The sequence below is a fragment of the Aspergillus melleus genome, assembly GCF_016097325.1.
Source record: "Aspergillus melleus strain CBS 546.65 chromosome Unknown contig1, whole genome shotgun sequence".
Taxonomy (NCBI): domain Eukaryota; kingdom Fungi; phylum Ascomycota; class Eurotiomycetes; order Eurotiales; family Aspergillaceae; genus Aspergillus; species Aspergillus melleus.
In genome coordinates this window covers 877,937-902,835 of record NW_025763370.1, presented here as the reverse complement: position 1 = coordinate 902,835, position 24,899 = coordinate 877,937, and the positions used below count along the sequence as shown (strand labels likewise).

The window sequence follows — 24,899 nt, the reverse complement described above, 5'->3', positions numbered from 1 at the left end:
TATGGAGCATGATAAGAGAACTTAGAAATTGAAACCAAACTCTCTATTCGCTTCGTGGCTGCTCGGAGTCACATTGTGGTTACTATATATTTTCCTGCCGGGAGAAGCCTAATGCAAGAGACAGCCCATGGCACCCTGAAACAACGTACAGTACAATGAGATAATACTATCTTAACCTACGGTAGCGTATACCAAGCAGATACACCTTATAATAAATATGGTTGACATACCACTTGTTATGTATCGCAGCCCAATAGTTTGCCATAGTTTTCATGGGCGATCGCCCAATTTAGACACTTGGCAGGTTTCAGTTATTCTACACCTGCACTACAACACTTATGGACAAGCTAAAGCTTAGCACAACTGGCTACAGAGTAAGCAAAAAAAAAAAAAAAAAAAAAAAAAAAAAAAAAAACTCCAGTTCCGGTGAGCCGAAACAGCATAAATTAGGTTCACATCCCAGCCTCCTCCTAAGATGATAAAGTAAAGCACAACCATCCAAAACACGAGCCACATCTTCGCAAAATGAATGAATTTAGGGAGATAACAAAAGTAGGAGGCGGATGATGCGAGCCAATTAATTCGACGGTCAATCGAAGAGTGACCCTGGCATATTGACTCTTAGGTGGTAACCCTAACCACCTAGCAAAATGGGAACATTCCTCACCCGTGGAATGATCGGCGTTCGACTCGCGTCTTTTTTCCTGGTTTGAATAACGAGATTTGGAAAACAATCATGAGTTAGGTCAAGCCAAAAAAGAGTATTCTCTTTAGCATACAGCTGTTCTCTCACAGACCGCAAGAAGTAGGCGACAAGTCACTAGTGACCACTCGCGACTCTATTGCGTTAATGATCCTAGCGTCAAGGAAATCGGAACGTACCCCTTGCATGAACACCCGGAGATTTTTCTAGGCGAAAATCATTGCAGATGTGAGCTTAAAGCCTTGTATGTACATATGATTTCATGGGACTGACGCAGGCCCATCCCTTGTGTTTTCAACTATATTATATAATTGGTATGTAAGTTAAAACCCGGTCGACTGTCTCACTCTCTCGTTTACCCTCAACTGCCGTCTGAGCGACAACTAAACAGCAATGGCGGACAAGGACGTTACTCAAGGTTGCTACAGTCTTGACATTGACGAAAAACTGCACCAATACGGGCTGAGGCTGGCGGATAATGGGCGCAGCGTGGTGTGGAAAGCGGACAACCCACGTCATCCGCGCAACTGGTCCACTGCTCGCAAAGTGTACGATGTTTCTTGGGTGATTTTCTTGGATTTGTTTTCGTATGTCCTGTTTCTTAATCCCAGGGGAAAGAGGTCCTATTCTAATACTTTGCGCACATAGATCTGTCATCTCAAATGCAGGGGTATGTTGCCCTAGAAAACTCGCAGGCAAGAGTTAAGCGTGGCAGTCCCCAGCTGCTGTTATAGCACGACATGAATACGGAATTAGCGAGACCCCAGCTATTTTTATTTTTGTCTCGTTGTCGGTGCACCCTCCTTGTCATGATAGCATCATACCCTGACCCATGGACTGTAGGCACATGCTAGGACAAGGGCTTGGGAGCATCGTCTTCCCACCATACTCGGAGGTATTCGGTCGCAAAAACCTCTATGTCGTCAGTACAGCTTTGTTCGGTATAACATGCGCCATGGTAGCGATTCCCACCCCAGGAGGAGCAGTCACCGGCCGCCTGCTCAGCGGCTTTCTCGGAGCGATTCCAACAACGGTGGTAGCCGGTAGCATTGAGGACATGTTCAATTCCCGCCATAGGATATGTGTGATTGCGGTGTGGACGGTGGCTTGGAACATTGGTTCATCCTTGGGCCCTATATATAGCGACTATATCATTGCCGCTCTAGACTGGTATGTTAGCATCTGTTCTTTATAGACTTCAGCTGACGAGATAGGCGATGGGTCTTCTACGTGGCGGCTATCATATCAGGCGCATTGACTGTCGTGTTGATGACCATCCGAGAGTCTCGTCCTCCCCTTGTCTTGGAAAAAGAGCTGCAAAGGCTCCCGACGTCTATCCGCGGAGAAGGAAAAGAAAGTCTGCAGAGCTTCAACCCGGACCATGTCCCCGATCTCACCACTTTCGTAACCGTCTTCCTCGTCCGACCTTTGCGACTACTTGTCACCGAGCCAATCGTCTTCCTCGTCTCTATCCTCGGACCAATTCCCTACGCGATCACTTACCTGTTCAGCCAAGCCCTGCCGGATGTTTACAAATCCTTCGGCTTTACAACCACCCAAACTCACCTCCCCTTTCTCGCAATCAGCATCGGCGCCGTCTTGATCTTAATATCTAGGTGGTACAATGAGTACAATGTCGCAAAACACATCCGTCTCAACCTCCCTATCCACCCGGAACTGCAGCTCCTCGGCCTCGTCATAGCAGCTCCAGTCCTAGCAGGGGGACTATGGCTCTTCGCCTGGACAATTCCCCCTCAAGTCCCCGGTCTCCACTGGATTATCCCGACAATAGGGCTAGTCTGCGTCGGCTACGCAGGCGGCGAGTTCCCAACCGTTCTGACGGGGTATCTCGCCGACAGCTACAGAGGGTATTCATCTAGTGCGTTTGCAGCGCTATCTTTGATTCGCGTTATTCTAGCCGCCACGTTTCCGCTGTTTTCGCCGAAGATGTTTGCGAACTTGGGTCCCAATGTTGCGGTTTCGGTTTTGGCCGCCCTGGCCACGGCGTTTTGTGCCGTTCCACCGTTATTGAGGATTTATGGAAAGAAGATTCGCGCAAGAAGTCGGTTTGCACAGGAGAGCTTGGTCTTGTACAATCTGACGACTGTGGATAAAGGGGGATATTGACTTTTATCATGGAGGAATTGCCCGCGTCAAGTTTATGATCTAATAGATATATCGATTTTCAATCTTCTACTCTAAAATGAACCATATAATAGAGTCATTTATCTAAACCAGTACATACGACCACAGGGTGTGGAGAACAGGGCTTCCCGTCCGCTCAGCCGTACTTAAGCCACACGCCGGCCGGTTAGTAGTTGGGTGGGTGACCACCAGCGAATCCCGGCTGTTGTATGTTTTTTGTTTTTTGTCAATTCTTTTTTTTTTTTTTTTTTTTTTTTTCTTTTTGCAATGGGGGTTGTTGGTTTTTTTTGGGGTTGCTGCTGTTTTTCGCGGGTGACTGGAAGTCGTTCTATAAAAGTCGACAATATCTGTCTAATCCTATACCACATTATAAACGCTGGACAATCTTCTATCTCTGTTAGATGGCTTTACACAGCAAATGAATGAAAGTAGGCGTTTCCAGCTTGGAATTCTATTATCGCGCTGTTTGCGTGGTCTAAATTGAGCGTTAACTAGCCCAGTGGATAGAGCCCGAGATTTCTATACGTGGATGCCAATTCAATACCAAGACCTTGTATTTGAATACTTGCCCCATCCCATTTGAATTCATACATACAAAAAGGTCCATCAACAGCAACCGAGGAGTTACTCGACGCTCGTAGGCGCTTCGTGGAAGTGAATCATATAGTCCGCCGGCGAATCAGTAGTGCTAGGTCTATGAGTAGCAGGAGCATGAGGATCCGCAAGCTTAACCTGGTCGAACTTCTGAATCATACGAGTAATGAGGTACCCTGCTTCGGCGAGTGCAAACTGCTGTCCGAGGCATATGCGAGGCCCGCCGCTAAAAGGAAGGTATGCCCAGCTGGACTTGTAATTAGCCCAGCGATCGGGGTCAAACCTATTGGCGTCTGGACCCCAGAACTCGGGTAGAGTGTGGGTTATATGAGCATAGAAGATGACATCCTGTCCTTTCTTGACAAAAATGGGCGATTTCTCATCCGGTCCTCCTCCGAGAGGCAGGCTTGTGTCTTTCGTCGCTTTGCGGCTGTTGATGGCAATGGGAGGATAAAGCCGAAGAACCTCCTTCATGACGAACTGCAGATACTTGCATGATTTTAGCCTCTCAAAGGTGATCTGACTGGTTTGGTTGTGAGGTCCGAAATCTGCGAGGACATGCGATCGTAGTTTGTCGTACTTCTCTGGGTGCTTTGCCAGTAGCCATAATGTCCAACCCATGAGACTCGTTGTAGTGTCACGGCTGGCTATCAGAATATTTAACGACTGGTTTCTCAGCTCGGTTGGGTCTTTCGTCTTATCAAGTAACCCGTTCAGAAAGCTGGATTTGTGCTTTGTATCCAACTCCTGTTTCTCTTGTTGTCGTGTCCTCTCTATACCGCCCTGGATGCAGACGTCTATAAACCGATGGATCTCTTTTATGTTCTCCCGAAAGCTCTTGGGGTTATGCAACCAGTAAAGGTCTAGTAGACGGAAGCGCCTCTGTACATGTTGTGTTGCATCGTCAAAATTCTTTGCCAGAAGTTGCGACGTAAAAGATCCATCAGGTTCAGCGCTAGAAGTTTGCAGAGAAGAGGGAAGTTGCAAGTGTACGGTTGTTTCGAAAAGAGACTCGGTGGTAAAATCAAGCGTAAACTGAAACAGCATCTGGACAATATTGATCTGGTTTGTCCAGCCATCTTTATCGACTGGTAGTTGCCGAAGCAAGTTCTGGGTATGCTTTTCTTCCAGTTCAAGGTTCATCATCTGAGCTCTCGAAAATAGAGGGCGCAGTATTGCTCTCGAGTGTTTCCTAAGAGTCATTAGCTGGATGATACATTATCTCTGGATTGCCTGAATGTTCCACCTACCAGACCATGCCATCAGCTGCAGATATTCCGTTTCCTATCAGTGGGAAAAGCACCCCGCGCCGCATTTTCCCCAGTTCAAAGTCACTGAATTTGGTGGCCATCATCGCTTGGATGTTGTGTGGCTCCACGGTGTGGATGGCAGCCGACCCTAGAATGCTTGTTTCAAATGTTCGACGTCCTTCTTCAGAGAACATCGCTCTAATGTCTTGGAGAAGTTGTCCATTTTCGTCTCCCTTTATCAGTCGCTGTGCCTGGTCAAGACCGAAAGGGAGACGGTTCGCGCGAGTATGTGTCTGCTGGCAGCCAAGATCTCTTGCCTTTTGGCGCCTAGCAATGGCGTTCAAGCACTCGTATAACCCATAGCAAAACGCAATTGACAATAAAGAAATGATGTTGTACATTGTATACAATAACGGTGTTAAGGAAATAGTACTGTGTGGTAGAGTTGGGTCTTTGAGGCGAAAGCTTGCAAGACTCCTTGAAGCCAGGGATAACCAGGGTCTTCAGGTACGAAGCTATTAGACCGTGACTAGATTAACTATACCATGTGATTAATATTGTGACACGGCAGGCCAAGGCAAGGGTTCATGTAATGTTTAAGCAGGACGCGTGGTGTCTTTATGCGTAGGGAAGTGGAATTGAGGCGGCAAAAACCTGGAGTGACGGGGCAGACAAGCAGGGAACAGCGTTTATAGTCAGATTTCTCGAAGTACCCAAAAAGTCAAAATCATCTAATCCGAAAGCATATTCAGAGCCACTGCCAACCACTGTGGACCAGGCAATCATGCGAATTCTCTTCTTGTGGCGCAATTGAGCGCCTCGTTTCCTCAACAATCTTATTATCGAAGGGATGCATCGACTATTTTCTGACACCGCGCTAAGGTGTATAAGGTGGCGTTTCATTGCATTTTTCTCGGCTGATCATGATTCAATATCTCATTCAACTTCTATTGAATAGATATTTAAGTGTACATCCTCCATTCGCTTGGTTACTGCCCATCAGTATCCTTCCATTGCACCGTTATCTCCGTCTTTTTATTGCGAATCAATCAAGTCATGCAGTCAAAACACTTTCTTCTCACGATCATGCCACCATGGCTTGCCCCTTATGTGGAGCTCAGCCGTCTCTACCAGCCATTGTTTGTGTTGATCATATATCTCCCAATCCTGGCTGGACTCTTTCATGGCGCCCTTGTTGCACATCCTCAGATTGCATCCACGACAATCTTGCAGTGTGTAGTCAATTGGTTCCCACTCTCACTGCTTTGGGAGGCTTTCGCGTGTATTGTCAACGATGTTGTCGACCAGCGCCTGGATCGTACAGTTGAGCGGACCCGAAACCGCCCCATCGCTCGAGGATCTATCTCCACAACCCAAGGCTGTATCTTTGCCACATCGGTGAGCTTGATGATTCTGGCATTAAACTCGCAAATACTCCCGACTTCTTCCTTGCTATACTATTCCCTCACGACCCTCGGCTGTATTATCTATGCATACTCGAAGCGTTTCACTTACTACGCGCAAGCCGTTGTTGGTCTTGTTCATACAATTGTTTCTCTTTTCGCGTCTTATTCTGTCGGCTTCGATGCTTTCTCGGCACCTCGCCATGTTCTGGTATCGAGCCTCTCTATGCTGGCCGCCATCTTCTTCCTTGTGACGACGTACGAATTTATTTACACCTATCAAGACATGGAAGAGGACATTAAGTTCGGGGTGAAGAGTATGGCCGTGAAATACGGTCAATCGGGTAGAGGAGTGCTTCTTGCTTTTTCTCTCATTTACGGGGGTCTTCTGATTCTGAGCGGCGCGTCTGGTGCGCTTGGACGAAATTATTTTACCGGTGCGGCGTGTTCTATCGTGACCCTTTTCTTGTCGACCACTCTGGTGGACCTCAAGTCTCCTCAAAGTTGCAGCAAATGTTTCCTGTACGGGTTTGTTGCTGGAAGTGCGAGCTTAGCTTTGGGTCTATTCGCAGATTATGCTTGGTAGATTATTGGAGTGCCAAGGACACCGAGCCACAATAATCATGAAATAACGGTGGCAAAACGCCAAATGAGCCATATCCGTTACCTTCATATGGGTTGTTATTTGCTGTTTTGGGGGTTGGAATATAACACTCTTATTGTTGTAACTAGTGCAGCCCTACAAGTCAGACCACTAAGGCCACATTAGGCCAGAATTTCAGGGTTTCAGACTTTTCGTTCTGCATCAATTTCGTGCCATATTATGTTACTGAGAATTTTGAGAAACAAGTTAACTTCTCCGTACGGAGTACAGGCCAATAAAATGAAGTTCCACCCAATACAGTATGCGTTCGCTTGGCTGATTGTCAATTCTGGCCTTCTGGGCACTTTGCTGACCCCTTGAGGAGCCTCTAGTAGCATGCTACACACTCCATATTGCTATGATGATCGACTCGATTGCCCATAGAATTTGATGTGGCGATCTAAGACTTACTCTGTCCCGAAAAGGGTTTGAGGAATTGCAAAGTCGGTGAGAACAGCATGTGATAGCTGTAGTCAAATTCCAGATGCAAAGTATTCCGCGTTCCTTGTCTGATAGTTACAACGTCTGCACTTCTCCAGTACCTAGGTAAATACATAACCAACTGCATGAAGAGAAAAGTAACTTACGACGATCATGTCCTACATTGCAGGTACCCACTCGGAAAAGCTACCCGCAATCTCTCAAATGCTTGGGTTCAAGCGGTGTAAAAGTTAATTGTTGATAGCTCGATTTGTGGCTTGTGACCGCATTTAGAGCTATCCTGTTCCTTAGAATATCATATATGACCGTCCACATGGTTCCATAACCCTTGCTTGGGAAACAGCGGTGAGTGCAGCGAAACTCATTGATACTTTCTAACCTAGCGGACGTAGTTACTTAGTAAACGCATCGAGCAATGATACTGTGAGATCGGATTCTCGTAGTCACGAGATGATTTGCGGATTGGCACGACCTACGATGGCTAGATATTCCATTAGTCATTTTATAAACGCCTAGTAGTTAGCACCGGCCTCCGTTAGAAGTAGTATAATTTTCTATAACTGAGTCGTTCGCTGGGATTCTACTTGTATCTTCACCAGCTATGTCTCCATATGGGCCGCTCGACCCAACCAGCCTATCACCAGCAATGCTTTTGGGGGCATGTCTTACTGGGGTAGGTCACATCACCCACCAAGCCCAGTGTTTGGAGAGTGAGATTAAGAAGCGAGAAGCGGTTCTGAATCTCTGCCCAGGTTTTCCTTACGACCATCCTCCGAGTACTTTACAACATCTTCTTACATCCGCTTGCTCGCTATCCGGGCCCAATATCTTGGACATCGACCTCGATTCCATCTCAGATTGCGCTATTGAAAGGGACAACACATTTGCACTCAGCACGATTGCATCGAAAGTATGGCCCGGTTGTTCGGGTGTCTCCCAACGAGCTCTCGTACATCACTGCCCAGGCTTGGGCTGATATCTATGGACGTCGAAACCCTGGACAATTGCAGAAACACCCAGATATCATCTCCGGGCCCCCTAACGGGGTTTACGGGCTGGCAAACACCCCTAATGATAAGGATCATGCTCGTATGAGACGGCTGATGGTTCCTGGATTCAGCGAAAAGGCTGTGCGCGCCCAAGAAAACGTCTTCAGAGACCACATCGATCGTCTCATTGCCAAAGTTCAAGGAAACGAAGGCAAAGACGCCACCGACTTGATGCTCCTGTTGCATGCTACCACCTTTGATATCATTACCGAGTCGATGTTTGGGGAGAGTGCTAATACGCTCGAGACGGGGACTGACTGGATGTCTTTAACTATGCCCCTGGCTCGTGGACGCATCATAAACACTGTTGCATCTAGTTATGTATGACCTGTCTTTTTGTTTCAACGGTTACTGTCCATCGAAGGGATCTATATGGCTGACGGCTGGACAAATCAGAGCACCCTAATCATCCCTGTCATACGTCGTCTCATGCCAGGGATGGTCCCCAACACAGCGATTCAATTTTTCCAGAATACGGTTGCAGCACTCGACCGCCGATTGGCTAAACCGATCTGTGACGACGATCGTCCCGATATCTTGCAGCCTGTGCTGCCACACCTGGACAGCCCTAAGGGTCTTTCTTTGGCAGAGTTGCAATCTACTATGCGGTCTTTGATGATTGCCGGCTCCGAGACGAGCGCCAGTATCCTGACCTCAGCGCATTACTTTGTGTTGTCCAACCCAAGGATTTATAGGCGTCTACTGGCTGAGGTTCGTCACCAATTCGCATCGGATCGCGATGTTACCGGTGCCACGGTGAATAAATGCAAGTATCTGGTAGCTGTTCTTGAAGAGACCATGCGTATTTGGCCAGCCATCGCCGTCAGTCTGCCACGCCTAACACCACCGAAAGGCTGCGAAATCGATGGCTCCTGGGTACCAGGGGGAATCAAAGTCGGCGTCAATCAATGGGCCGCCTACCATTCTGAGCGCAATTTTTCTCGACCCGATGAGTTTCTCCCCGAACGATGGTTAGAGGAAGGAAAGGAAGATTTTGCCAATGATGACAAGGCCGCCTTCCAACCTTTCAGTGCGGGTCCGCGAAACTGCCTCGGCATGAAGTAAGCTATCGTACACTTCTATGAACATTGTTTGATTTGGCTTCACAGCGCGGATCGGCTAACCGAGCTTTTAGCTTTGCCCGGACGGAGACTCGGATTATTTTCGCTCGTTTGCTGCTGAACTTCGAAATGGAGCTTTTCACAGGTCGGGAAGAGTGGGATGCCCAGAGAGTCTTTATTATGTGGAGCCGCTGTCCTCTGCGAGTCAAGGCCAGACAGGTGACATTGCCATGAAAAAAGATCAGCGTAGGGTTTAATGTGGAGATTGAGATAGCCAAAATCTCCCACAAAAGCATACTCTGTAATTGAGAAACAAAAGTGCTGATATTATCATGAAGTGACTAGACGGTCCCATGCTTCAAACGTACTTTCCTTGTGCTGTACCATTGTGTATCTCGGGTCTTGAATTGAAACCCATGTCAACCAAAGTGTCTAGTTTAGTTAGTTACCAAACCAGCTCTGGATGGTTTGGCTATTTTCATCATCAAGACATGGGAAGTTATCGGTGCCACAACCAGGATGATCACTGTGACCGTCTAAAGATGTTACGAACCACTACCTCTGGGTGAACAGGAAGAACCAATTTATGATTACAAGGTGTAGTATGTTCTGCTCATTACTGATATTAATTGAAATTGCAAAGATTTTTCATTCGAATGAAAAGACTTCGGTACCTGGATGACATGACATGAGTGTCGGTGACAGTCAATATGAATTCTGGAGGACCCAGTGAATAGATGTCTTCTTGTTCATATTCTTTCTTGGAGAGGCTAGTTCCTAAAAATCTTTATGTTTCTATTGAGATAGTGATTGGACATACGAATGGGTATTGTCTTGTTCTGATCCCTCTCCAATCTAAGCATCTGCTGACTTGCGTCTTTCAAAGTTCAATCCAGACAGGGCAAAGTCTTCGAAGACCCCTTGATTAAGAGGATTATAATAGCGGTGAAGCAATATTTGTGAGAATCATATCCACCGTTGCCTAGACCTCAAGGAATCCAAGGTGCCACCTCATTCCTGCAGCCATTCTGCCGATAATACGAGATTAAATCTTGTTTTTGAATAGCCCTGTCACAAATTAGGTCTCCACTAGACGCCATAGACAAACAAACAGCCATGGATGAGCCCAGGCATGAGCGAGTTTCCTACATGTACGATTCGCAGGAGGCTTCATCAGAAAAGGACAGTCTTGTAACTCTCAACAACAATGGCTGAACCGGGTATTCAAAAAGTTAGGTACAGTAGATAGTTCAGTTTGTCCCACTTAGAGTGTTGATCGGCAACTATTCCAATCAGGATTATATTGCTTATCATATGCAGAATGGTCCGGATAATTATCCCGGATCGATCTGTCTACTTCGCATTGCGGAGCGGTCTGGTGACCTGAAGGGACTAATAAAGTGTTGTCATTTCTTCTATTGGAGTCTCTGAACCTTCATACACATCTAAAAGCATCGAAAGTTTGACACAGAAAATGGAAAATATCACCAATATCTTGGAGACACGGCTGTTCATCAACGGAGAGGTAGGTTGGTTACTCCTTTCATTGACTGTGTATACTAAGCATAGTAGTACGTCGACTCGAAAGCCAACGAGCGACTAAGCTGTTACAATGCCATCGATCAGACGCTTGTCACGAGTGATGTTCACACCGCTACAAAGGAGGACATCGATCTTGCCGTTGCAGCTGCTCGGACAGCCTTTACGGGATGGTCGTCAACACCTCCGCAGGCACGCGCCAGGATCTTGAACAAGTTCGCGGACCTTCTAGAAGAACATACGGAGCAACTGAGCCTTTTGGAACGTACCTGTAGCGGTCAACCGATGCAAGCAATGCGATCGGTCTTTATCCCCAATGCGTCTACGCGCATTCGATGTATGGAAAACCCCCTTTTGGTGACTGTGCAAAGCTAATGATGGTAGCGACACAGACTCCGCCGGGTGGTCCGATAAGATTGCTGGAGAGTCATTCCCAGCGGGGAATGGCTTTCTCAAAATTGTTCAACGCGAACCACTAGGTGTTTGTGCGGCGATAACTGCGTTCAACGCCCCTCTTATGTTCATGGCGGCCAAGGTTGGACCTTGTCTTGCGGTCGGAAACACGGTTATCCTCAAACCTAGCGAAAAGACTCCGTTATCTACCCTGTATCTAGGACGATTGGTCAAGGAGGCTGGTTTTCCTCCTGGCGTGTTCAATATTGTGGGTGGTGCCGGGGCCACTGGGGCATTCCTCGCTGAACACATGGGAATTGATCGAATTTCCTTTACGGGAAGCCTAGCGACAGGAAAGAAGGTTGCGGAAGCCGCGTCGAGAAGTAACTTGAAACGAGTGGGACTAGAACTTGGTGGAAAGAGCCCAAGTATTATCTTCGCAGACGCTAACTTGGATAATGCAGTACAGTGGTGCACAAGGGGCATTGTCACTGCCTCTGGACAGATGTGTAATGCCAGTTCAAGGGTGTATGTTCACGAAGATATCAAAGAAGAGTTCCTCCAGCGGATGAAGAACGCTTTTGAGGGAATAGATCTCTCCCAGACACAGGCTCCGGTGATTGACCAGATCCAGCTGGCTCGAGTTGAAAGATATATCGAGCAGGGCAACAAGGAAGCGTCTTTACTGACCGGTGGAACGCGGATGGAAAAGGTAAGCTTGCGTTCTCCGATTGTTGATCTATACTAACAAGACAGCCTTCCTGGATGCGTCCTACCATCTTTGTCGATCCTTCGCCAGACGCAACTATCTACAAGGAGGAAATATTCGGCCCCGTTGTTGTCATATCAAGCTTTACAGACGAACAAACAGTTGTTGCAAAGGCCAACGACAGTATATATGGTCTACACAGTGCCGTATTCACACAAGACATTAATCGTGCTATGCGCTTGTCGAGTAAGGTATCGAGTGGAACGGTATGCATCAACTGCACCGTCATGGTTGATGTCGCTTTGCCTTTCGGTGGATGCCGCCAGAGCGGATGGGGGAGAGAAGGTGGAAAGGTAAGACTTAAAAGTCCAAAGCATGCACCATATGCTAACTTGTGTAGATTGGAATGGAGGAGTGGACTGAGCCGAAGACGATCTTTGTTAAGTAAGTTTCACGCACTGCATGATGGGGAGATACTAACTCTCGCAGCTTGACATATTGAACCGGAAGTGATGAAAAACTTCGATATATCTATGGGTTGAGACCGTCGTACTCAATAGTTAGCCTAGAGATAAAGAAACGAAATAGCCCCCTTGCATATTCTATTACGATCGTGTTACTCATGGTAACGACATCAGTCGCATGAGACTGATCAGGAAGCCGCAGTATAGTTTCATGGCCCTTGGTCAATCTTCAGTTACAAAAGTATGCATTTGAGAACCCCGAGGAAGGGAAAGAGGGAAGGAGAGAAAGAAGTGCATTCAGTGTTGATGTACGGAGTACAGTACGCCAGTTTTAATCTCGATATATCGACTGCGACTTGCAAAGAATACGATGTAGATCACTAGAGTAAGTTCAAGTACATGATAAGCAGTAAATAGTTGAATGAATTCCTAAACCTGGCTCCCTCCGCCATAACTAGTTTACCAATTATTACCAATGAGAGCTAGGTATGCAGCAAAACAGTAGACAAACAGAGATCCATGAAGCAGTCTTTGTACTCACCGCATTTTCCTCTTCCGTTTCCTCGTCATACAAATAGTACTTCTGTTTCCTCTAGACGCTCGGTAGTTTCCTTTCTTATCCTGCATCTCAATCTTGATCTCAACCTCAATATTAGATCAAATTACTCTCACCATGGCTCCCTTCGGAAAGATCTACACCTACCCCAATAACGCTCGGGTGAAGAAGGTACCCATTCATCCTCTCGGACACAACAAACCAACACGAATACTACTGATACACAGACATGAATTAAAACAGGCGCAAGCAGTTGCTAACATCAACAACCTCGAACTCACCATCTCCGACTCCCAAATGGGCATCACAAACCGCACTCCCGAATTTCTCGCCAAATTCCCCGTCGGCAAAGTTCCTGCCTTCGAAGGCGCTGACGGCACGACTCTCGTTGAATCCGACGCCATCGCTCAATATTTAGCTGAGAGCGGCCCTGCTGCTTCTCAGCTCCTCGGAAACAACCCTCTTCAGCGCGCCCAGACCCGCCAGTGGATCCTCTTCGCCGACGGAGAGACCATTAGCCCCGTTATTCAGCTGGTTCTGCCTCGTGTGGGACTAGGTGCGTTTGACGCTGAGAAGGAGAAGGTTGCTCTTGAGCACCTGAATCATTCTCTCGGCGTCCTGGAGAAGCATCTGAAGAGTAGAGGAAAGAAGTGGCTTTCCTCTACTGAGGAGCAGGGGCTGAGCTTGGCAGATATTTCTGTTGCTTCTGCTCTGACGTGGGGCTTTGCTAGGATTATTGATGCGGAGATGCGTGCTAAGTATCCCACTGTTGTGGAGTGGTTCAAGCGCACTGTAGAGACTGAAGGTGTTAAGCAGGCGTTTGGAGAGCAGGTCTTTGTTGAGAGGAGAGCAGCCCCTGCTGCTTGAGGAAGAGACATGATATTACAGTATTCTGGGCGTTAGTATAGTACTGGGAGAATGGTCGATAGACTTGAAATGAATCGATAATGAATTATGGATACGCCATATATACGAATTTATATCAATATGCAGGTCAATATCGACACATTAACTAGTAAAAATAGAGAGAATTAGACTCCTCTGTCGGGGACATACTCGATCCCTTGACCATTGAGCGCACCCCGCGCCATTGATGGAAGGTTACAAATCTGACACTCTTTCTTAGGGTGGTAGTTTTCACCAGAAATGAGCATATACCGGCTCGCCATCCTGCCCATCGACTCGATAAAAACAATCAATACGAATGTCCCGAGAGTCCGGACCTAAATTAAGGCTTGAGAAGGTAAAAGACAAGGTGACTTCTTTCGCTGGCCTATATTACAGTACAAAGACAAGTGATTTCCAGTCCATGCATCATGTCTGATTGGCATGGCGTGCGCGCTAATAGCCGCACTTATCAGGCAACTACCATTTCTTGCTTTTCTATCTGGAACTCTTCCTCCCCTCTCTTTACTCCGACAAGCAGAAACTCTGGTAAGCAGGGACTGCTGTTTCATCATGCCCTTCACCTATGGGGAGGGAGACATCCTCCATCTCAACCAAGAACAGTTTGACTTCAACCTTCAGTTCGAGAGCCTCTTCTTCTCGATAATTCCCTCTGCCTTGTTCATCTTATCATCAGTATGGCGAACTCTGGGGCAGATACGCAAGCCCATCGTGGTGAAGGCGCCTGTCTTGCAACTCATCAAAACTGTAAGCCCTCCGCTGTTACACCGTTCCTGTTCACTGACTGCTTAGGGCTCTATCATAATGTACGCCGGATTGGAACTAGGACTTCTTGTTCTGGCCGCGGTCGGGTCCTTGCATAATAGCCGCATGTTTATTGCTTCATCCGTCTTGCAGCTTCTATCGGCTCTTTTCATACTGACCGTAAGCGTCGTGGATCATAGCCGCAGCCCTAGACCGTCGATTCTGCTTAACGGCTACTTGTTTCTCACACTTCTCCTCGATATTTCCCGAGCCAGGACTCTTTTCCTGTCTTCAGACCGTGATTCCGAGATAATATACAGCAGTATATTCTGTGCATCTGTTGGTCTGAAGACGGTTGTCCTGTTATTAGAGGCCTGCCAGAAGGCTAAATGGGTAACCTGGGACGCAACGAAGCACAGCCCTGAGGAGACGAGTGGAATCTTCTCGCTCGGCGTCTTCTTCTGGCTGAATAAACTATTCTTGGCTGGATATAGACATATCTTCACACTCGAAACCCTCTACCCCCTCGATAGCACATTCGACGCACAAGCACTGCATGAGGCATTCGCGAAGAACATAGACTACGCCAAGATGAGGGGTGATAGATTCGGCCTTCTTAAGGTGTTAGTGCGTACATTACGGGGGCCACTGCTCCTGCCTATTCCTCCGCGGGCAGCTTTGATTGCGTTTTATGTCTGCCAGCCTCTTTTTATCGAGAGTCTGATCAAGCATCTGTCTCGTTCGGAACCAGATCCAAACGTGGGAAAGGGGTTAATCGGGGCTGCCGTGCTTATCTACTCTGGGATTGCAGTCTCATATGCGTTGTACTGGTACGTATGTTCGCTGTTACGGCATAGAATCAGTGACCGAGACAGTCGCTAGGTACTGCCATCATCGACTGCGGACGATGGTCCGCTCCATACTTGTCACCGAGACCTTCGTAGCTGCCACCAGACTCCAACTGGGATTAGGCAATGATAGTGCGGCACTGACACTCATGAGCACAGACATGGAGCGGATCAGAATGGGTCTCCGCTGTGTGCATGAGGCATGGGCGAACATGATCCAGGCGGGTCTCGCTGCCTGGATGCTTTATAGGCAAATCGGTATCGCGTTCGTTGCCCCCGTGGGTGTGGTGATAGGTTGTTTCATTGGCTTGGGGATCCTGATCAACTTCACCGGCGACTCGCAACGAGCGTGGATGTCCGGAGTCCAAAAACGGGTAGGGCTAACAGCCACAGTCATTGCCAGTATGAAATCACTCAAGATATCTGGTCTGGCACCTCCCGTGACTGGATACGTGCAGCAGCTGCGCATCGACGAACTCGGTGCTGGTGTCCGATTCCGCAGAATCATGATTATTGCCGCGGTCTTCGCATGGATCCCTCAGTTGATCAGCCCTCCACTGACCTTTGCATTTGCTCAGAGCACGCTAAACGCTTCAACAATGTTCACGAGTCTTTCCTTCTTGACTTTGTTGACGCAGCCACTCTCGCAACTTTTCCAGTCTATCCCAGATTTTGTTTCGGGGTTGGCTTGCTTAGGTCGGATCCAGGTATTTCTGGAACTGGAGCCTCGTCAGGACTACCGGCAGCATTTGGTGGAAGCCCCTAATAGCACAGAGAAGGGCTCAGGACAACTAGACCCGGGCCCCACGGAAAGTATACTCATCCAAGACGCAAACTTCGGTTGGAAAGCAGACCAGTTCGTTCTGCACAATATCAACACTCGAATCTCTGCCTCCTGCCTGACAATGGTCATCGGCCCCGTCGGCTCAGGTAAATCAACCTTCTGCAAGGCACTCCTCGGCGAGATTCCTTTCATCAAAGGCAGCGTTGTGACGAACACGTCCTTCCGTCATGTTGGCTTCTGCGAACAAACCGCCTTTCTTTGGAACGGCACTGTCAAGGAAAACATCGTCGGATTCTCCCCCTTCGACCGCGAGCGGTATGACCAAGTCATTGAGGCTACTGCTCTGCGCTTTGACCTGGAAACTCTACCCCAGGGAGACCGGACGAATATCGGTTCTGATGGCGTAGCGCTTTCGGGAGGGCAGAAGCAGCGTCTGTCTCTTGCGCGAGCACTCTACCTGCCTTCGATGCTGTTAATCCTTGACGATGTGTTTAGCGGGCTGGATGCTGATACCGAGGAGCAAGTCTTTTGGCAGGTCTTCGGGCCGAATGGCTTACTGAGACAACGGGGGTCGACGGTGGTTTTATGTACACATAGTGTTCGACATCTCCCGACTGCTGACTACATCATCGCGCTCGAAAACGGCAGCGTTGCAGAGCAGGGCACTTTTGCTGATCTGTCGACTCTTCCGGGTTATGTTCAGCGTCTGGAGGTCGGACTTAAGCAGGAGGATGAGGATGATGCTGACGAACCTGGCCCTTCCCCAGAACAGAAGAATAAGACCGGAGCTGTCAAACAACAACTCGAACCTGCGACGACTGCCAACAGCACGCTATCCTCTGCTCCAATTGCTCCAGCGGTGGCCATGGCTCGGCAGGTCGGTGACGCCACCGTTTATAAGCTCTACATCAAGAGCATGGGGTGGTTTGTGGCGGCTTGTAGTTTCTTCTTTGCGGCCCTCTGGGGCCTTTTCACTAACTATCCAACTGTTTGTGCGTCCCCAATTTGTTCCTCTTTATCAAAGCTCTTGGATTAACTTGGAAAATCCAGGGCTCACATACTGGACCGCCGCCACCGAGTCAGATCATCCCGCATACTCCAACTCCTACTACGCCGGGATCTATGCCCTCCTCCAAATATGCGCCATCATCGCCCTCCTCCTCCTCGGGATAACGCTCTTTATCATTTCTGTTAAGAAAGCGGGCGCCAATCTCCATCAACAAGCCTTACGAACCCTCATTCGTGCACCACTCTCCTTTTTCACAAATACAGACACCGGGATAGTTACGAACTTATTCTCCCAGGATCTTAATCTGATCGATACCGAACTCCCAGAAGCAACGCTTAACACCCTCTTCTGCGCATTTCAATCGATCGGCCAAGCAGCCGTTATGCTTACCTCGTCCGTCTACCTAACAATCAGCTACCCAATCCTAGGCGCTTTACTATACCTTGTGCAAAGGTATTATCTCCGAACGTCGCGGCAGCTCAGATTACTAGACCTAGAGGCCAAGAGTCCCCTCTACACGCACTTTCTCGACACACTTAAAGGAATCGCCACTCTTAGGGCGTTCGGGTTTATATCAGACGATGTACAGAAGAACGCCCGTCTAGTTGACTCCAGCCAACGCCCCGCGTGCCTCCTTCCCATGATTCAGGAATGGCTCAATTTGGTCTTGAATCTCATTGTCATGGTTATTGCGGCTGTCATGACTACGCTTGCTGTTCGTTTGCAGTCCAATTCGGCTTTTGCCGGTGCATCGATGTACTCGCTTATGTCTTTGGGGGAGAGTCTCTCAGGTATTGTTGTCTACTACACCAGGCTGGAGACCTCGATCGGTGCTATAGCTAGATTGAAAGCATTCAACGATACGGTAACGCCCGAAGATTGCGAAGGACCTGGAGCAGAAGACATCATCCCGGATGAGAGCTGGCCGGATCGTGGGCTAGTCGAGTTGCGCGGTGTATCTGCCCGCTACAAATCCACCAACGTGTCTGAGTCTGAGTCGGACGCCGACCCTGATTCTGTCTCTGGCAAAACTAACACTTCTCTGGCCCTAAAAAATATCAATCTATCCATCCGACCCGGAGAAAAGATCGCCATTTGTGGCCGCACCGGCAGCGGAAAATCCAGCCTTCTCGCTCTCCTGCTTAAACTCCTCGATCCCCTCCCCTCATCAGCTAATGGCCATGACCAAGAACCACCGATCTCACTTGATAATATCCCTCTGCACCGTATCCACCGAGCGACTCTCCGCCAACGCATCATCGCCGTCCCCCAGGACCCAGTTTTCCTTCCCGACGGCTCTTCCTTCCAAGCGAACCTCGATCCATCAAATACCGCTACCCTGGCGGAGTGCCAGAAAGTTCTCGAAGCAGTCCGGCTATGGTCTTTTGTCCAGGAACGGGATGGTCTACATGCCCCGGTTACGGCGGGGACATTTAGTGCCGGGCAGAGACAGCTCTTCTCGTTGGGACGTGCGGTACTCCGCGCCATGATCCGTCAGCGTTCGACGAACTCTGCCAGTCCTCATGGAGGCCGAGGTGGTATCCTCCTCTTGGACGAAGTAAGCTCAAGTGTGGACCGGGAAACTGAGCGAATGATGCAGGAGATCATCCGGGAAGAGTTCAAGCGGTATACAGTTATTGCGGTGAGCCATCGGCTGGATATGATTATGGATTCTGATCGGGTGGCGGTTATGGATCGGGGAGAGGTGGTAGAGATTGGGAAGCCGGTGGTCTTGAGGGCGCTGAATGGAAGCCGGTTAGGGGAGTTGGTAAATGCTGCTGGTGTGTAGGAGCTTTGGCATTTTTGTACAATGTTATCGTGCCTGGTTTTGATTTGAATCGTATCTATCGCGAGTAAGGGGGATTCAAGGCAAGTCTTCCGACTTCGAGATAAAGTGTTACATATCCAGAGAAGAGCATGTCAGTCAATCACGACCATATCTAGACTATCAGGGCATAAAAAGAGGGCTGACCAGAGTAAATACATACGGTTTCTATCCGTAAAAGACGAGTACTGCAATAATGGCTAGTACAGTATCGTTTATCGTTACCTGTTACTCCCTTGACTACGACCTAATAATCCAACTTCGGCCATCCAGAACTCAAATTTAGAAGGGAAACTTCTCTGGAAGTCTAAGTCGTAGTCTCAAAAGATACTATACAGGGCGGGTGAGAAGGCCCTAGTCTTGCAGCAATTAGATCTTCCGGTGGTAGATCAGTGGTTTGATTTGAGGTTCTTGATAAGAGAATAAGCACATGAGCCTAATCCGCGAACTGGCAACCAATGCCCCAACAGCTAAATCAAGGACGAGATGTGTCTCATAAACGGATTCTTAAGACCCAAGTATAATCGAAGGATAGTTTGGACCCTGCCTACTCCATCATATCCTCAGAATCAAAGTATTTTAGATAACAAGTGGTATTTGGGCCCCGTACAATCCCTGATTGGAAACCAGCTGCATAGTCAATCATGGCACCAATCAGGGACATAATGTCTTCCCATTGACTGTTAAACCCTGACATGTTTACCGCAGAGTACTATGATTGTTAGTATTGGAGCATGATCAACTAGACAGATATAATCTCACATAACCGTCTTCATTGAGCCGAATGAAGAACCATGTAAAGCCGTCCGTCGTGGCTCCATAAATCGTTCGTGCTGGTAGTCCTGCTTCTCGACGAATGTGATACATCATATCTTGGAGTGTCAGTCGTTGTAGCCTGAGTCTGATACTGTTTTACATATTCTATACTTACCTAGGTACGATACCAAGTGCTCTATATTCCATCCCCAGCATGGCTTAACGTCGATGATGAACAAGGGGTGAGGCTCAGCGGGTTGCCGTAAGCAATAACTTATTCTTCCTATAAAGAGTACCGGTTGACTCTTATATGTCCACATAAGCTCCAGGTCCCTGCTGGTTCCTAGTATGAGAGACTTGTACCTTGAAGCTGGCAGTGTTCGGGTCCCACGATAAGTCTGCACATGTCCATTGCGTTTTCGATCGGCGAGGAGGGTTAGAATAATCATTCGTACGCGAGCAGCTGAGACGCCTCTGCCTGGTCCGCCCCTTATATCGTTAGGGTCAATGTCAGGTACTATACACACGGTCAGGCAATTTTCAAATTTAACGAAGAAAGTACCCACAGAGGTGATTTGGGACTGGTGTCTTATTCCCCTCGTGAAGATACCAACCAGACCTTGTCTGATCATCATGTCTTGTATGAAAGGTTTTATCCACCTCCCGGAACGGGATTGTGAGAACTTCCTTGGTGGGAGGTTTGTCGTTTGCCTGCTCACTATGGTCACTCTTCTCGTCTTGTTCGGTAGAATAAAACTGCTCTTTCGATTCGGCGGGTGGTACATCTCGAAGTGATCTAGCAAGGGCGACCGGGGTCATTTCCGTATTTATGTTTTCTCTTTCGATGAAGAGAAGAAAGCGAGAAATAGATAACTAAAATACAGAGAAAGAGGGTGAGATCGAGGGGGATAGCTAGTCTGAGGTAGAATATGATATATGAAACGTCTCTGCCATCGGTCAAGGGATGGGAGGCGTGGTTTCTCTTCTTTATGTCAGGATTACTATATCCGTGACTCAGAGGCGCATCATCGTCCGTTAAAACCTCCCGCTTTTTTCCCCATATGTATCATCACCGTAGACGAACATCCATCCTCGTCAATCCAAATCCGACTAGATTACCCAATACATATTCAATATGATCTTTCATAACTTGGATTCCTATCCACTAGACGAAGAAAGCTATCTGCAAGTCCGGCGGCTAGGGCCATTTAGGGCTACTACTGCAGACAGTGAAAGATTTTGGCAGCCACTCGCTAAGCCAGACCTTATTCTCTCGAGCCACCTTGGTAAGACTGGTCAAAGTCCACTAAGAACTCTGCTGAGACTGACTTCTGATTTTCAGATACAATCCTTGAGGACTATTTGCTAGCATTTAATGGAGACCAGATGAATCCAGCTCTAATTAGTTCGCGGGTTGATACTATCCTCCTGTCTATTGTCGCTGCCGCCAAAGATAAACATCCTACCAAAAGCGATGGTTGGGGCCCTCAGAGACGGGTAGATTTGTCTATTGGAGAGACCGTTACTAAGCGTCATCTGGAGCAACACTATTTCAGATGTCTTGCTGATGGGCTTTTGTGGTACGGCAAGACGGAGGATTTAGAAGCAAATCTGATCGTTCGGAAAACAACAGAACCCCCTGAGGAAGATAGTGTGACGGTTCCTGGAGCCCTTTGTGAGTTTATATTACATCGAATCAACTTCCATGTCATTTTTTAACTGTTTAACGGTCAGTGCTTCTGCTTGAATCTCGAAAAGTGCTTGACCGGTCAAAAGGATTTGGCATGTATGGCATTGTTACGGACAGCTACAAGTGGCATTTTTTATGGGTGGGTAGAAACTATCAGGTAAGAATAAAAGCCAACCTTTCATTCATGGCATTTCTTTGCAGAATCTGACATGCCGTGAGTTGGCAGTACTTTCAGGCAACATTTGACTGGATGAAGAAAGATGAACGTCAGCGCATTATCAACCATGTTCGTGACATCGTAGACCGTGCAGTCTCCTTGGTCAACACGGACCTTCCTGATCCTAGCGCCACGGAGTGCTCTCTGAGCGAGTTGATGTCATGTTTGGTCTGGGACGAATTTGAAATGGATAAAGTAACGCCCTCTGATGACGATTATTGAAAACTTTGCAGGATCATGATTTCTTCCGTTCTATGACTTTAGCTTTCCACTTTAGTCTAGGAAGTACATTTTGTATGTCACCTACAACGGGCTTTTAGCAGTAGTCAGCGGCCCTCGTCTACTTCTATCAATTCAAGCACTCTACCAGTCTCATTATTAATAATCTTTACAGGGCCATGTCCTCAAGCCCCTCCTGTACTATGGCTAGAGCAAACTCCACACATTATTTGAGCAGGTACCTTTACAGCATTTTGATAGTGTGTGGGTTCTAGTATGTTTGCAGACATATACTCCGACTGGGAGACTGTTTATGATGCCTGAGGCAATCTGCCAAGCATCTCCATGCATACTTGGCAATTCTCCAACTACCGATTTCTCCGCTCAGTGTTACCATTTATGTACCCCTCATCGAGCTTGGTCCCATCTGAGAATACTTAGCACTGATGGTTCCACGTCGGCCAGTCCTTTTCTTCATCACTAGCATACTTTTAATTGTTTCGGTATTCTGGCTTCATCCCTTCTCATTTTCTACCATACCTCTGCAACACCTAGGTCAAACATCAAAATCGAACATGTCAATCACGCATATTGTTCTGTTCCAATTCAAATCAGAAGCCAGTGCCGAGGCCATCAATGATGTATGCTACATCCCTCTAATCACATATGTTTAGGGCTTCACATGGATTAACTCAAAAAGGCCTGCGACCGAATGCTTGCCCTGCGAGATAAATGCCTACACCCGTCATCGCAGAAGCCATACATTCAGACGTCATCAGGTGGCCGTGATAACTCACCTGAGGGTATCCAGGTAAGTTGGAAGCAAGCCAATCATTGTCGTTCCGTGCCCATCATGTATAGAAACGTATTTCATCTTTGGTTTAGCCTTCACTAACTACTTTTATCTACTATCAGGGTGGTATTACTCATGCCTTCGTTATAGAATTTGCTACTGCAGAAGATCGTGACTACTATGTGGCGAAGGATCCGGCCCATCAGGAGTTTATTCGAAGCTTAGATGGGCTTATTGAAAAAGCTCAGGTCATTGATTTCACCAATGGTGTTTTCTAAGGTGGAATAGAGTGAACAGTTTGTCTAATCTTACTCGTATATCGTAGGTGTTACAGTCGGCAACTATCAATTAATTACCATATCTTTTGACATTCGAGAAAGAGGGCCATTCAAAGTCTTTGACACAGGCTCAAGTAGCCATAACTTTCGTGAAGTAACAAGTAACTAGCATCATTGGTCTAGTGGTAGAATTCGTCGTTGCCATCGACGAGGCCCGTGTTCGATTCACGGATGATGCATTCTTTTTTGCCTTTTTCTTCCACAAACAGTGGAGTAGATCTCGACACCGATAATCGGAGATGGATGGATCGGTTTGTTTACTTTTTATTCAGTCCGTTGTATAACTGATAGTCACGGTCGATCTGCCAAAGTTTCCGAGTAATTATGGGCTCTACATATCTGCCTACATGGCGATTACAGTGTTGAGCTGACGAGACCCAGACAGGCAGTGATTTTATATTTTTCTCTACTCAACCCGTCCATTCTCTCTAGATATCATCACTATGTCGCTGCTACCTTTTGAAGCATAGTGTCATCTCCGGATTTTTTATCCAAAATTCTGCCATGTATTCAAACTCCAAGTAGAGAATTATATACCTACACCGTATATCTCCCCCTGACTGTAGTTCTGTAAACTGCGAACAACAGGATCAATGGCACAGGAAAGATGCCAAGCCTTCGGTTGACAACTTTACGGTGATTGGGCCACAAAAGCGGGCCGGGCCGACCGACTGCAGCCGGCATGATGCCGAGATGCGTTGTTGCCGAACCATTAGTGACTTGAAGCCTTTGTTTGAACACCATGCTGGATGATAATACAATCGTCTGTTTGATTCTGTCATTTCTTTTTTGAAAAAGACTTTTTATTATGATGAGTGATTTGGGTTCGAGACTCAAACTCCAATGCCCAAGGCCTTCCTGAAAAAAAGATCTTTTTTCGGCATTTTCGGAATTATTCAATCCAAGCCATTAGAATTGCTACCTTACATCAATGTGGCCAACATCCGGTTCCTCGTCCAATCCGGCCTTATCAAGAACCCCTATCTTAGGACCATCGAAAACTCTGCGCAAGAAGTCAGCAAACTGGATAGCAGAATAACCATGTCTTAGTAAAAAAAGGAAAAGGGGTCTTACTGTGTGCAATCTGCTCAAGAGTCGGCCCCTTGGTCTCGGGATATAAGAAGAAGATAACAGTCGCCTCAACAATCAGCCAGGCCTGCTATGAGTTAACATACATAGTCTCTGGGGTGTTCCAGGGCGGGATATACATACCACATAGACAAGATAGAACTTCCATCTAAGGTCATCTATACCGATGGGGTTGACGAAAGAATTAAACGCAGTGCTTCCTCGAGTGGAGAACTGCAGGACTGCAATGCCCTTGGCGCGGTGCACAAAGGGAAATACTTCGGTAACGTAGGTGTAGGTTAATGGCTGCATGAATGCGTAGGTTGCGTTGTAGAGAAAGATCATGGCAACGACGGCCGTTGCTGCCGCGTGCGATGCATGTTGAGCATACCCGGCGCTGACACCGGTCCAGACCGAGAAGCAGATAGTCATTCCGATAAAGGCACTCAGGAATTGTGTACGGCGGGGCAGGAAAGAGGTCACGAAGGCGCTTCCGTTGGCACAGAGTCAGAACCAGCACTATTTTGAGAATGTGGTATAAGTAAAGTATGTCGGATAAGATAAGAAGGGACAGAATATACGATCCCATCGGGCGTAGACTCACCGACAAGGCCAAGTTAATTATATTCTGAGTCCTCTTATCAGTGACACGCACCGTTGTGAGGACCTTGGCAAGATAGTAGCCTAAGAGAAACTCGAGTGTCAGCATGCTCATATTGGGTTATTCTCTTTCCGATAAAAGCAGCGCGGGA

General features: G+C 47.5%; 10 protein-coding genes and 1 non-coding gene across 11 annotated transcripts; 9 read left to right on the top strand and 2 right to left on the bottom strand.

The window, feature by feature from the left end:
• Positions 1–1,096: 1,096 nt before the first annotated feature.
• Positions 1,097–2,830, top strand: LDX57_000362 (uncharacterized protein; the record flags this gene model as incomplete). Its single annotated transcript, XM_046082009.1, has 5 exons — positions 1,097–1,290; positions 1,352–1,373; positions 1,419–1,492; positions 1,547–1,873; positions 1,918–2,830. The coding sequence occupies 5 exons, from the start codon at positions 1,097–1,099 to the stop codon at positions 2,828–2,830; spliced, it is 1,530 nt and encodes a 509-aa protein (XP_045937966.1).
• Positions 2,831–3,472: 642 nt separating this feature from the next.
• On the bottom strand, positions 3,473–4,886 carry LDX57_000361 (cytochrome P450; the record flags this gene model as incomplete). The annotated part of the gene is made up of 2 exons (XM_046082008.1): positions 3,473–4,634; positions 4,693–4,886. 2 exons carry the CDS (start codon positions 4,884–4,886, stop codon positions 3,473–3,475), a joined length of 1,356 nt encoding a protein of 451 aa, XP_045937965.1.
• Positions 4,887–5,778: 892 nt separating this feature from the next.
• On the top strand, positions 5,779–6,681 carry LDX57_000360 (uncharacterized protein; the record flags this gene model as incomplete). Its single annotated transcript, XM_046082007.1, has 1 exon — positions 5,779–6,681. One exon carries the CDS (start codon positions 5,779–5,781, stop codon positions 6,679–6,681), a length of 903 nt encoding a protein of 300 aa, XP_045937964.1.
• A 1,144-nt stretch (positions 6,682–7,825) lies between these two features.
• On the top strand, positions 7,826–9,523 carry LDX57_000359 (cytochrome P450; the record flags this gene model as incomplete). The annotated part of the gene is made up of 4 exons (XM_046082006.1): positions 7,826–7,852; positions 7,932–8,549; positions 8,625–9,289; positions 9,364–9,523. The coding sequence occupies 4 exons, from the start codon at positions 7,826–7,828 to the stop codon at positions 9,521–9,523; spliced, it is 1,470 nt and encodes a 489-aa protein (XP_045937963.1).
• A 1,240-nt stretch (positions 9,524–10,763) lies between these two features.
• Positions 10,764–12,432, top strand: LDX57_000358 (uncharacterized protein; the record flags this gene model as incomplete). The annotated part of the gene is made up of 6 exons (XM_046082005.1): positions 10,764–10,814; positions 10,862–11,165; positions 11,221–11,933; positions 11,978–12,283; positions 12,331–12,374; positions 12,420–12,432. 6 exons carry the CDS (start codon positions 10,764–10,766, stop codon positions 12,430–12,432), a joined length of 1,431 nt encoding a protein of 476 aa, XP_045937962.1.
• A 635-nt stretch (positions 12,433–13,067) lies between these two features.
• LDX57_000357 (glutathione S-transferase family protein) lies at positions 13,068–13,817 on the top strand (the record flags this gene model as incomplete). Its single annotated transcript, XM_046082004.1, has 2 exons — positions 13,068–13,121; positions 13,194–13,817. 2 exons carry the CDS (start codon positions 13,068–13,070, stop codon positions 13,815–13,817), a joined length of 678 nt encoding a protein of 225 aa, XP_045937961.1.
• A 757-nt stretch (positions 13,818–14,574) lies between these two features.
• Positions 14,575–17,281, top strand: LDX57_000356 (putative ABC multidrug transporter). Its single transcript, XM_046082003.1, has 2 exons — positions 14,575–15,430; positions 15,483–17,281. The coding sequence occupies exons 1-2, from the start codon at positions 14,661–14,663 to the stop codon at positions 17,266–17,268; spliced, it is 2,556 nt and encodes an 851-aa protein (XP_045937960.1). The 5' UTR covers positions 14,575–14,660; the 3' UTR covers positions 17,269–17,281.
• A 3,676-nt stretch (positions 17,282–20,957) lies between these two features.
• On the top strand, positions 20,958–22,144 carry LDX57_000355 (uncharacterized protein; the record flags this gene model as incomplete). Its single annotated transcript, XM_046082002.1, has 4 exons — positions 20,958–21,108; positions 21,165–21,497; positions 21,557–21,669; positions 21,739–22,144. The coding sequence occupies 4 exons, from the start codon at positions 20,958–20,960 to the stop codon at positions 21,949–21,951; spliced, it is 810 nt and encodes a 269-aa protein (XP_045937959.1). The 3' UTR covers positions 21,952–22,144.
• A 209-nt stretch (positions 22,145–22,353) lies between these two features.
• On the top strand, positions 22,354–23,119 carry LDX57_000354 (Dabb family protein). Its single transcript, XM_046082001.1, has 3 exons — positions 22,354–22,589; positions 22,649–22,759; positions 22,864–23,119. Exons 1-3 carry the CDS (start codon positions 22,395–22,397, stop codon positions 23,017–23,019), a joined length of 462 nt encoding a protein of 153 aa, XP_045937958.1. The 5' UTR covers positions 22,354–22,394; the 3' UTR covers positions 23,020–23,119.
• Positions 23,120–23,187: 68 nt separating this feature from the next.
• Positions 23,188–23,258, top strand: LDX57_000353. Its single transcript has one exon. It is a non-coding gene; the product is annotated as a tRNA-Gly (tRNA).
• Positions 23,259–23,957: 699 nt separating this feature from the next.
• LDX57_000352 (uncharacterized protein) lies at positions 23,958–24,881 on the bottom strand. The gene is made up of 4 exons (XM_046082000.1): positions 24,752–24,881; positions 24,292–24,666; positions 24,154–24,235; positions 23,958–24,082 (listed from the first exon to the last, which is right to left on the bottom strand). The coding sequence occupies exons 2-4, from the start codon at positions 24,577–24,579 to the stop codon at positions 24,060–24,062; spliced, it is 393 nt and encodes a 130-aa protein (XP_045937957.1). The 5' UTR covers positions 24,580–24,666; positions 24,752–24,881; the 3' UTR covers positions 23,958–24,059.
• Positions 24,882–24,899: the final 18 nt, after the last annotated feature.